Here is an 11,489-nt window from a genome sequence, read left to right as displayed (position 1 = left end):
AGTTTCAGCAAGCAAACCCTCACAATATGAAATGATCATATTAGTAGAATTTTTAGCATCCTCAGCAACATGCATATGTGACATGGCTGAGGCTACATTTTGCACAGCTTCCATGGTTTTCTCCAATGAATTTTTGAACACGGGCAAAGGAACATCTATCAACTGGGAATCGACATTATTAGCACCCGGGTTAATGGATAGGGAACAGAAGCAGATCGTGGAAACGATGATAAAATGGTAGGACGACTTCATGAATGGACTCATGGTAGAATGCATACCAGAAAATGCAAATGATGAGAAAATAGGGTTGATGCAAAGAAATGATATATGCACTGAAGAAGGCCCCCTTGTATGTGAACATATATATATGCAGATAAAATGTAGTTGCTAGACACCTTTATGTAAAAAATATTAAAGAGATTCATGCATTGTAGATTGTGATTTATAGTTTATAACAGGATGTGCAGTGTACCATTTTTCGTACAGATTTGTTATTGAAACTGAAACATTTACTTCCTTTCAAACCTAGCAAAAACAAATTTACTTCCTTTCAAATAAACATAATTCAAAAGCATTAATCAATTTCTTAGTTATGGTGTTTGGGAATATATTTCATAAAAAGGAGGTAGATTTCTAGGATTGGGGGAATCCGGAGGGGTTTGAGAAAAAAAAGAAGCGATAATCCTTTCTTCCGAAAATTGTAAGTTCAACTTTTTAAGGAGCTGGATATCATTCTTGAACAAGAAGCTTTGTTTTGGCAACAAAAATCAAGGAAATAAAGGCTGAGAGACGGGAGAAAAACACCAAAGATTTCCGTCTTGCAACAATTATTAGACGAAGAAGAAATAAAGCAGAAGTTCTTCATGATCATAATGATAACTGGATTACGCTCTCTCTCTCTCTCTCTCACCTCCAACGGTTATATTGTTGGTGTATGAGCTCACATGCTCAGTGAGTGTGCCCCGAAATATATGGAAGAATTTGCAGAGGTATATTCTCTGGTTTTCTGATCGAAATTTTCTTCTTCTTCTTGCTCAAGCTTTCTGAGTTTCTCTTCCATAATTATTGTTAGAATTCTTGTTTAATTTGAATTCACTAACAGATTTGGTCTTTTATTAAGCAGACTCTGACTGAACTCCAGCTCCCATTTTCTGCAATCAAGCTTATAATGCGTTGTGTAACCTCTACAAGCTTTCAAGTGTGTCTTAATGGTGAGTTGTCGGACAGTTTTAAGGCTAAGCGGTCTTAGACAAGGTGATCCTTTATCTCCCTATCTTTTTGTATTGCGCATGGAAAAGTTGAGTCGTCCTATTGCTAACGCTGTGGAGATTAATAAATGAACTTTCTAAGGCTGGAAATCGCCCTTATTCAAGCTGTTTCTTCTTCTATGCCTATTAATGCCATGCAGACTGCAAAGTTTCCTAGTCAGTCATGAACTTGATAAAATTAAATCGAGATTTTATGTGGGGAGACTCTAGCTTCGTAAAAAAGGTTCACTTAACTAAATGAGATCTTGTTTGCAAACCAAACGCCCGTGGCGGTTTGGATTAAGAAAACAAGTCAGATGAATCAACGTATGTGGGCTAAGGCGAGTTGGAGGATCTATCAGCAGGACCAACGCTGTTCAAGGATAATATTTGAAAATTTATTCTCTATTGGACCCTAATTACCAAAGTCGTAAAGGTATGTCCAGTACTTGCTCTAGTATTATATTTGGAGCTAATTTGATGAGAGAGGTCTGGTGTCGAGAATTGCTGATGGTACCAACCAAATTTTGGACAGACAATTGGTTGGGTTGGGGGCTTTTGTTGGGGAAACACCGGGTAATTTGCATGTGGATAATAATCTCTCATGGTTTGCGTGTTGGCATGCTTGGAAGTAGAGAAATTGCATTGTATTCAATCATTCCTATCAACTTCCCCTTGATCATGTGAAGACTATTCTAAAGTATGTTTGGGAGTGGACTAATGCTAATAAAGTCAGTCATCCTAAGCCATGCAGAATTATTAGAAAGTTGAATTGGGTTTCTCCAAGGAGGGATGGTTGAAATTGGATATTGATGGTTCTCGCCAAAGGCAGAACAATTTTATCGGTTCTAGAGGAGTAGTTAGAGATCCTCTGCCATAACCGTCACCACCACCATTAGCAACCAAGGAAGAGGCAAAGAACAAGCCTTGACAAGAGATTTGTAAATAATGGGTTGGAGTTTCGTACTTGAGCCAACCTGCGTTATTCTTAATTGATTGCAGAATGGGTCAAAATTGATTTTCGATCCACGAAGACACAAAGTCCACAAATGTAGTAAAGATGGGGATGAGCACCAGCAGCAATCTGAGGCAAAGAGGAAGCAAAAATTGGAAAAAAAAAAATAGGGCAAGGGATTTAGTGGGTGAAAGAAGAGAAAGAAGGAAAATATGTGGTGGGGGTCAAAGAAGAAGAAGATGGAGTGGGTGTGGCAAGGATGACCGAAATAAGTGGAGGAAGAACATAAACAAGAAAAAACCACAAACTGGGCACAGCACCCAAATGCGGGACACTCGCTCAGAACAACAGAAACAAAAGCTCGGAAAACTGAGACGAGCTCAGAAGATTGCAATTCAGAGGGTTGCTGCCGACCCCAAAAAAAGTTTTTCTCTGCATTTTAGTCTCCTATTAGCCCCTAACGCAGGCTTTTCGATTCACGGGTTTCCTACTTCTCTAGGTTTGTTGTTCCTATTTCATTAAGGGAAGAGAAAGGTTGCACAAACAGATTTCGAATATACAGCTTGAGCTTCAATTTCCAGTACAATATCATGGGAGATGTATCCATCTTACAAGAACAAAGCCTTATAGATCAAAAGTTAAACCAACCCAATGCGTCAAGGCGTAATGCTCAACACCTCCTAACATACCTTTTACCTATTTGCTTTGGCAATGTTCTACCTATCAGCCTGGGATTGTTGATCTCTCATCTCACTCATTTCTTCTGAAAAGTCACCATACAAAAGAATGCTATCGCCCGACTAACTATACCTATGGATGTTAGGATGATTATACAAAGATTCCAGTTATGAAGATTATAGCCGGCCTTTAGAAGTGAACCGCAGCGAGTTATCAGCCATACTCCAGCATACCTGTAGCAAAAAGGAAACAAAAACATACAGATCAAAGCGACAATTTTAAACAATCGACTAGAAGTTCAAGTATCTATATTTGTATACTAGTGCACAAACAAGGCTCGGAAAACATATAAAAATGTGTTCACGTAAACATTTTGGATGCTTGTAAAGTGGGGAGCTTTGTTGGCTTGGGGTTGCCCTTCCTTTTTGCAAAGTACCTTTCAGCATTTGCTGTCACAAATGCTTCCAAAGCCCACCTCGGGTAGCACAACTTAGCTAAATTCTTCATAAGTTCACTATCTTGTGGCCGTGTTGCTATAAGAGTCAAAACAACTGGAAGAAGGACCGACGACTGCAAACAATATCAGTTTGTTAGTAAAATATCAATGGAGTACCAAAAAAGAATGTGAAACTAGTTCGGCTGCAAACAATATCAGTTTGAATGAGTTACTTACTAGTTGGGCTGCACCTTGTTCGAAAAATATTGCTAATGCGTAGGCTATACCAGTTACACAATACACGAGGCAGACCAGAACAATGTAGTTATCTGCAAAGCTAGATCTTGGGTTGGTAAAGAAGTAGAACATGGACAAATACACTACAGGTTTGATCACTGTATTAAAATGGTCAATAGTATCCTTAGCCAGAAAATAAGCCAAGCTGCTCATCCCTGAAGCGCTCTCTCTCCAATAGTGTAATCTGTCTAGAGAAAACGACCTCAGAGCCGCGATTTTACATAGTAGAGCTGAAATCAAATCAAGACTCAAGGTTAGGAACAAAAAAGGTTTGTGCATTTGTCTAGAAAAAAGAAACTTATAATTGGTTGTACTCACAAACTGCAATAATAGTATAGGTGTAACCGCCTGCACCAAAGGTCTGATCGCTGATGTTCGCAAGGGATCCTAAGCAGGCTCCAGCAAGTAATAAAATCAAATAATCTACTGCTTGCATACGAGCTTCCCGAAGTCTCTGCTTACCAACTCTGACATGACGTCAAACAAAGAGGATCAACTATAGGCATTACAATAAGAATGCAGAAAACACCATGTTTTCAATTTTGAAGATTTCAGTAATGCTCTGGAGTAAAAATTGTAATATTTGCACAATCTTGATTCCTTACCTGCCCAGGAAGTATCTGTACTGTAGAAATAAACCCGGGATTCTGCGGTTCGATAAATCCTTGGATTTCAAGAAATTGAGCCGTACCCTATCACGATGCAGATCCACAGTACTTTTCACATCTTGCCATACCTCTCCGGCAAAAGACTTTTCCATCATATCATCACCAGAAGAATTTGTTTCGTGATTTGAATTTTCATCCATTGATGATATTGCAAGTCCGGAGGCACTCTGCCTCATCTCAGGAGGTACTGAGTACCCATTATGAAGCATCCATCTGACGGGAAGCTCATCATGACTCACTCCCGAGCTTATTTCCGTAGCAACTATACCCTCTAAAATGTCAATGAAGTGGTCTGGAGGGTTGACTCGGTCTGGGACATTGATCCCAAGGCCTGCAAAGTATTCCTCTACTTTCTTTGTTGGTCCATGATACACAGTAAGACCACCTTTTGCCAGGAGTACCAAATCATCAAACATCTTGAACAAGGTGTAGCTGATGCAAAAAAGTTTTGCATTAATCAAAGTATGAGAGAGTTTTATGCACATCGACAGGGAAGAGAAAGAAATAGTGGACTTTCAAAGTATAAAGAGCAAAAAACCTTGTTTTGAGAGATTACCTAGGCTGGTGAACCACCGTGCAGATGTTTACCCCTTCAAGAGCTTCCGTCTAAGTGCTCTAAGAAGTAGCTGTGAAGAGGCGCTGTCTAGACCGGATGTAGGTTCATCCAAAATCAAAAGTGAAGGTTCCATAACCATTTCCAAGCCAACATTTACACGTTTCCTCTGGCCTCCAGAAATTCCTCGCTTCTCTACTGTTCCAACCAAGGAACCACGTACTGTCTGAAGCCCCAAGGACTCAATAACTCGTTCAACCACTAACACTTTATCCGGTTTCGGTAAGTCCACAGATAATCTTCACAAAAACATAAGTACATCATCAAAATGTAACAGCGGTCTATACAGTAAGATTGATATATAGAATTATAATACAAACACACTTTTGGGTAGCAGGTTGACAATAAAACTATGATACCAAATTTCAAATAGTAGCAAAGATGGTGAACATGTGACTAGCATATTTGCTGTTAGAGTGGAATCGGTAAAGAGTGAATGTGGCATATACCTGCATTTTGCACTGAACCATAGATTCTCTTCCACAGTCAAGTTTCCATGCACAATATCATCTTGTGGTACAAACCCTACGATTTTCTTGTATGAATGGATTGATGTATTCTTTCCATTTATGAGAATTAAACCAGTCCTCCTGCATCCAATTGCTTTTCCAGCTAGGGCAGAAAGAAACGTTGTTTTTCCAGCCCCTGATGGACCCATAACAGCAGTGATGCGGCCAGGCCTAATTTTACCAGTTACACACCTCAGTAGATGCTTGTTTTTTGCTTTCAAAGTAAGCGTTAGGTCTTTGAAAGAAATCTCGATGAGAAGCCGTTTCCTTATTTTGTTATTAGTAGCCATTTTAACCACCCCCGAGAAGGTTAGGTCCTTGTACTCTTGCAGCTGAGCCTTCTCTTTCTCAAGTTGACCATAAGCATACTTGAAAATTTGGCTATGAGTATTGATCTTCTTTCCTTTTGGCACATTTCCTACATTCGTATCCTCAGATCCAATACTGAAACCTTCATAACCCTCAGGGTCTTCTTCAATTTTACGCATAATCTGCATGAGCTCAGTAGGTTCCTTTTCCTTTCCTTCTGATGGCACAGGTGAGGACCGAGAAACACTAGATCTACATGGATGTGGTGGTATCGAAAGGTCATCATCTGTGTCAGCTCTAGATTGAGTCGAAATCAAGTTTCTCAAGTTCTGAGCTATACTTTTTTCGAGAAAATGTACGTGATAAGTGAGCCTGCAATCCACTTGCATGCTTCTTAGCAGTATCTTTTGCTGATTTCCATCTTTGGCGTGCTTTTGCCAGTTTCCCTTGCACTTCTGGCTGCTGCTTCTCGGGATTTAGCCAGTCTCCTCTCCCTAGTGGTGAGAACTTGATCTGAACAATTGTATATAATAAGAAGCAGAGTACTCAGAGCTGCCTGCATAAGCAATTAAAGAGCATACATTTCAATCATTTTTTATTGCTTGATTTCGGTTGTGCCAAAAACTTATCAGATAGTACATCAGATACGCACTTTGATTAAAATGAACAGTGTGCGCCTCGCATATGCGGCTATGAAAATGAAAAGTCAAGTTTTTGTTTAGGAAGTAAAATGGCCAACTTACAATTAGCAGTATTCCATATGCATGCACATTTTGATCTGCAGTGTTTGGATTGCAGGAAGTCAAAGCAAAGCAGCCTGAACATAAAATAAAATAACAAAACGTCAGCTTCTTTATGCTTGCAGATAGTACTGGATAAACTAAAGAGCAAATATCGAGTTAGAAGGAAATGGGGCACCGTCACTTAAAAAAAGCACTGTGATCAGGAACATATGAAAATTTTGTTAGAGAAGTAAAATGAAATTATACTCACGTTTCTCAGATGTAGAACCCATTCTGCAGTAATGTCTGCAATGCATGAAAAAAATATTTAATCGGAAAGACAAAAATAATGAGAGCACAATCAGCTAAACGTTGAACCAGTTTGATAAATGACTGTAGGAATGAAACTCAATACCCGCTACTACAAGGAATGCTTTTCACGGTGGTTGGGCAATATGATCCAGCTGAACAAAATATTTCACTACTACTACCAACATCAGCCCATAAATTTGCTCCTCCACAAGTACGATTTGGTTGCCCCGGAGGTAATTGGTAATTGTATCTGCAAAAACATATCATATATAACTTTTTATACATAATAAGCTATTGAACACCGTAAGTCAAGAGATCACTAAAGCAAGAATCTGAACTTACGGTTACACAGAGACCGGTTGATTTGTCCAGCGATGCTTGGGGACAATAAGAACCTGATGGACAAGCTTCAAGAACGCGATAGCAATTGGAAAAAAACAAAGAAATAATCAGAAGCATCCTTAATTAGGGAAAATACAGTTGCACAGAAACAAAGTACAAATTGATTACTCGGATATATTAGGTTAAAAGGTCTTACGTATCATGCATGTAAGACCATGGGGGCAAAAGAAACCTTCACAACAAGGTTGGCAGCTCTGAGTCCTGGCAGGGATGTCCTGTGAATTTTCAAGGTCAACCTGCTTATTTGGGCCAACACTGCAAGCCCATCCTGGCTCACACCCAGAAATCCATGCGGTCAAATTACAGTTCTTGTTCGGTCTTAAGTAATTTGCACTCTCCGATTCTTCGAAGAAACTGTTGAAGTAGAACTTCATTTCAGCTGCTGTACACAAACGTCGTGTAACATCTCCTGTTGAACATTACAAATTTATCAAAACAAAGTAAAAGCAAATACTACATTCGATTGCCAAGAAATGTAACCTATGCGTAATCTTTTCAATTTTTCGATTCCCGTTGTTACTTAAGAACCAACCAAACTGAGTAAAAATTGTTGTTCTTTCTAATTACAAAAGTACTTATATACCTTTAGTCTTTTGAATGCAGGAAGTTAAGAAATCCACATTGGAGGAAAAATTAAAGGCCTCGTTCCAATCGGCTTCCCTGATAAACAAATTGATCATCAAACAACAACAACAACAGCCTTATCCCCTAAGTGGAGTCCGCTATATGAATCCAAGAACGTCATTGATCAAACGAACACAAAAATAAACTCCAACTCCAACAATATATCTACAAACAAATATAAAAAAACAGTATAACTGAGCAATCAATGCTTCCATTAGTCAACTTGAGTTGACTTTTCACACCCCATTACACAATTCTAATAACCCGCTTCCCATTTTTCCTTTCATACATTTTAATTTTCTCAGCAACCAAACAGGAAATAGCAAAGTTGAAAAAAGCAGCTTACGGGTCCTTGACGCAGAAGCTGGAACGATTGCTGATTTCTCGGCTGAGAACTGCAGTGACATTGGAGATGCGGCCGTACACAATATGGGTGATGAGAGGAAGAACTGCTGGGTTGTCAATTTGGTCATAGTCCCCCACATCCTGGCACTCCACAAAGTGCACCCAGCACAGAACCAAAACCCCAACTGAAACAAATGTGCCAAAGTCGGCGCCTTTGGAGACCATTTTTGGAGTTCCAACACCAAATTACAAATCGGTTTGCGAAATTAGTCCAAAATAGTGGAAAACAAAATTTGGGTTCTGGGTTTTAGAAATTAACTCATTCATTTATCAGGAAAAAGACGGTGCTGGGTTTAAATATCTGGGGAGGATTGAATGCTGGGTTTGGAGATTGGAGAGAGGAACAGAGAGCATGTGGCGTTCTGGGGTGGAGAGGCCAAGTGGACGAGAGCTTGGGGAGCAGAGAACGTGGGAGAGAAGGAAGAAGAAGCAGTGGGGCCTCTGAGTTGAAGTAAACAGCAAGCACGTCCGAACTTAATACATTTGGTTTCGTGCCGGATTTCGGACATGTCTTGTCGCATTGTCTGTGTCGAAAAATCGTGGCAGGACAGAGAGTTTTGAGGTTTTTGTAAAAAAACAGTGCCATTTGTCATGAGATTTGATCTTGCATTGATTAATTACTCACGATTGTTTTTTTTTTCTGGCACGTTAATTGAAAATTGCGTGTTTAACTCCTCTAATTTTATATTAATTGGGAAGAAATGTGAACTTTTTATTTTGTTTTATTTATTACAAACGATATTATTATTTTAAACATCAATACAGAAAGTAAGGAGAGTTTGAACTCGGCATGCGTTTTGCTGAAGAATATATCCAACACATGGCAATCAATCATTGTGAAGTGCAGTCTAGTCGTATTCATCTTCATTTGTAAATGAAAGTTGTTATGTTTGATTCTTATAGACTTCGAATTGTATACCGATTTATTTTTTTCATCCCTCAATTTAAATATATGATTGTATATGTCACTTAGTATCTTTTTCACTTTTAAATGATAGATTTTAAATTTGATTTTCATCAAAAATGAATTCGAATCAAATTATTATAACTATCCAACTAAGAGGTTAGCCTCACCATTAATGTAGATAATATTGAATATTATTCAAATAAAATATATATATAGTTGTGGGGAAAAAAATGTAACATATTTTTCTAAGGCCCGTTTAGTTGAGCCCTGCCTATTTTATTTTGTAAGGTATGGAAGGCAAATTAATTTAGAGATAAGTCAGTTTTGTCTGGGATCAATTGAGAATCAAATTAATATTATGCGCACAGTGGATTATCTACCCTCAGGGGAAGAGGGTGGGCTAAGCATCACAGTGAATTAGCAGTAATGTGATTCAAATTTTCTTTTGACGAGAATCGAACCTAAAACATCTTACTTACAAGTGAAGTGGAATACCGCTAGACCGTAGTACTAAGTGAAGAGGAATAATTTGTAGGTTAGTTTACAGAAAAATATGTTATTTTTTATTTCAATTTTTAGAAGGATCCTCTACCTGCCTCAATTGTTCAGGACAGTAAGTCTCTGCTAATAATCCCTAGACATTGCTTTTGGTTCGAAAAGTAAACATTCATGAAGCAGAAACAAAGGTTACAACGGGGCCAGCATAGAGGAAGGCAACACATGGGGAAAATGAAAATGCATAAAGGCGCAACCCAGTAAGCAAAAGACAAAAATAAAGAAAACCCTATTTCCTATTAACCAAACGCAGAAAATATATGTCGTCACCGCCATAAACGTCTTGCCAATAGCCATATTGGAGAAATAACCGAGTGGTCAACTTAACCAAGACATCGCAATAAAATATTTATAAACCTGCAACCAAGAGTACACCACAACCAAAATGCGTCATCAGAAAAGCCGAACCAAGAGATAGACATTGGATCTAAAACACCTTAGCCAAGCCCTGCAAATATATACAAACAGAGTAACATGTGAAAAGGGAGTGAGGTTAAGACGGTATGTGAAATACCCTTACTTTTGTTGAAGTGGCAGACTTTGTGGTCTCGAAGAAAAGTCGACATGCCGATTAGGGGAGGGGCAGTGGAGGATGGAGATGGATTTGAAATCCATCTTTGGTTTGTGGTTTGTGGGTCCGAGCAGAGGTTGGGGTGGGGATGGCGTATGAGGATGAGAGGTAGAAGGAAAAGACGGAAAAGGATGGAAGTTTGGGTTTGAAAAGGGACTGCAAGAAGATAGAAAAGGTGGAAAACTAAGAAAACTAAGAATTAGGTGAAAGGGATCTATGATGGTGAAAGGGATTTATATGTTGGATGGGAGAGAAATCATGTTGTCATGGGGATTGGTTATGTAACATGATGAGTCTAGGAATTATATGTTGTCAAGTTATATTGAATGATGGAGGAATACTATGCTTTCTGTTTGACCTTAGTGGAATAAACGTCTGATTTTGTGTTAGTGAACTACGAATGACTTGATCCCTATTAAGGGTACGTAGGTAGTTTAACGAGGAGGTTAGATGCAACCATAAGGTAAACGAAAAATTTCTTTGCAATTTGATTCTCGAATTGTGATTTGCCATATCTCGGAGACGGGGTATGTGAGATATACGAGTATTTGGTGACATCACATGTCGATCCTGAACGTATGTCGGGATCGGGACGTGACAATAAGTCACGAAGTATTTTAAGGAGTTCTTTCTCAATCCTTGAATAGCCAAGTTTTCTCTTTTTTGACAAAAGATGGGTTTTCTTTTGTTTGTCAAAAAAGAAGAAAGAAGTGGAACAATAAAGAGGCTCAAGTCAAAAGGAAGAGAGAAAGATTTAGGAAGACTTGAATGTGATTTTAAGAAAAGATATAAAGTACTTGAAGCAAACTGAAGGGTGCAAACAGAGGGTAGTGGCGCTGTATGATTCATATAGTCAGTCTCACTTAATGAGATAAAGCTTAATTATTATTGTATGATGCTAAGAGTAAGTTAAGTCGTGCATTGTCTTTAGTTTGTGTCATGTGTGATGCTATTAAGCTTACTCGAAATATTATCTTGCATAATTTTTTTGAAAAGGGTTTTTATTGATGGTCACTTGTTTTTCTTTCGTGATACTTTTCAGGTAGTGTATCTTTTATAAGATGCAGTTTTGTTCTTGATATTCAAGTTGAGTTTTGAATTATCTTACTATGGATGTCTATTGTACTATATTGGAGAGATTTCTTTCAAGTATTGGGTACTTAAGCAATACTTCACATATCGAAATACAATTAAAAAATAATATACACTTATGTATTCATCTAATTATTTTATGACATCTGAAATATCTTGCTGAAATACGAAAAATGATCTTCTCAAG

The 11,489-nt window shown here is 38.4% G+C and overlaps 1 protein-coding gene across 1 annotated transcript; it reads right to left on the bottom strand.

The window, feature by feature from the left end:
* Nucleotides 1–2,737: 2,737 nt before the first annotated feature.
* LOC103958377 (ABC transporter G family member 24-like) lies at nucleotides 2,738–8,710 on the bottom strand. The gene is given in 17 exon segments (XM_048590881.1): nucleotides 2,738–3,113; nucleotides 3,317–3,450; nucleotides 3,554–3,843; nucleotides 3,932–4,080; nucleotides 4,219–4,713; nucleotides 4,838–4,886; nucleotides 4,889–5,133; nucleotides 5,344–6,027; nucleotides 6,029–6,150; nucleotides 6,152–6,268; nucleotides 6,456–6,529; nucleotides 6,706–6,740; nucleotides 6,850–7,019; nucleotides 7,089–7,153; nucleotides 7,285–7,557; nucleotides 7,732–7,808; nucleotides 8,119–8,710. Coding segments are annotated over 17 exon segments (3,360 nt in total). The 5' UTR covers nucleotides 8,343–8,710; the 3' UTR covers nucleotides 2,738–2,956.
* Nucleotides 8,711–11,489: the final 2,779 nt, after the last annotated feature.

The sequence above is a fragment of a genome, unplaced genomic scaffold, assembly GCF_019419815.1.
Source record: "Pyrus x bretschneideri cultivar Hongxiangsu unplaced genomic scaffold, Pyrus_bretschneideri_v1 Contig32, whole genome shotgun sequence".
Classification (NCBI taxonomy): Eukaryota; Viridiplantae; Streptophyta; class Magnoliopsida; order Rosales; family Rosaceae; genus Pyrus; species Pyrus x bretschneideri.
This window is presented reverse-complemented; position numbering and strand designations above follow the sequence as displayed.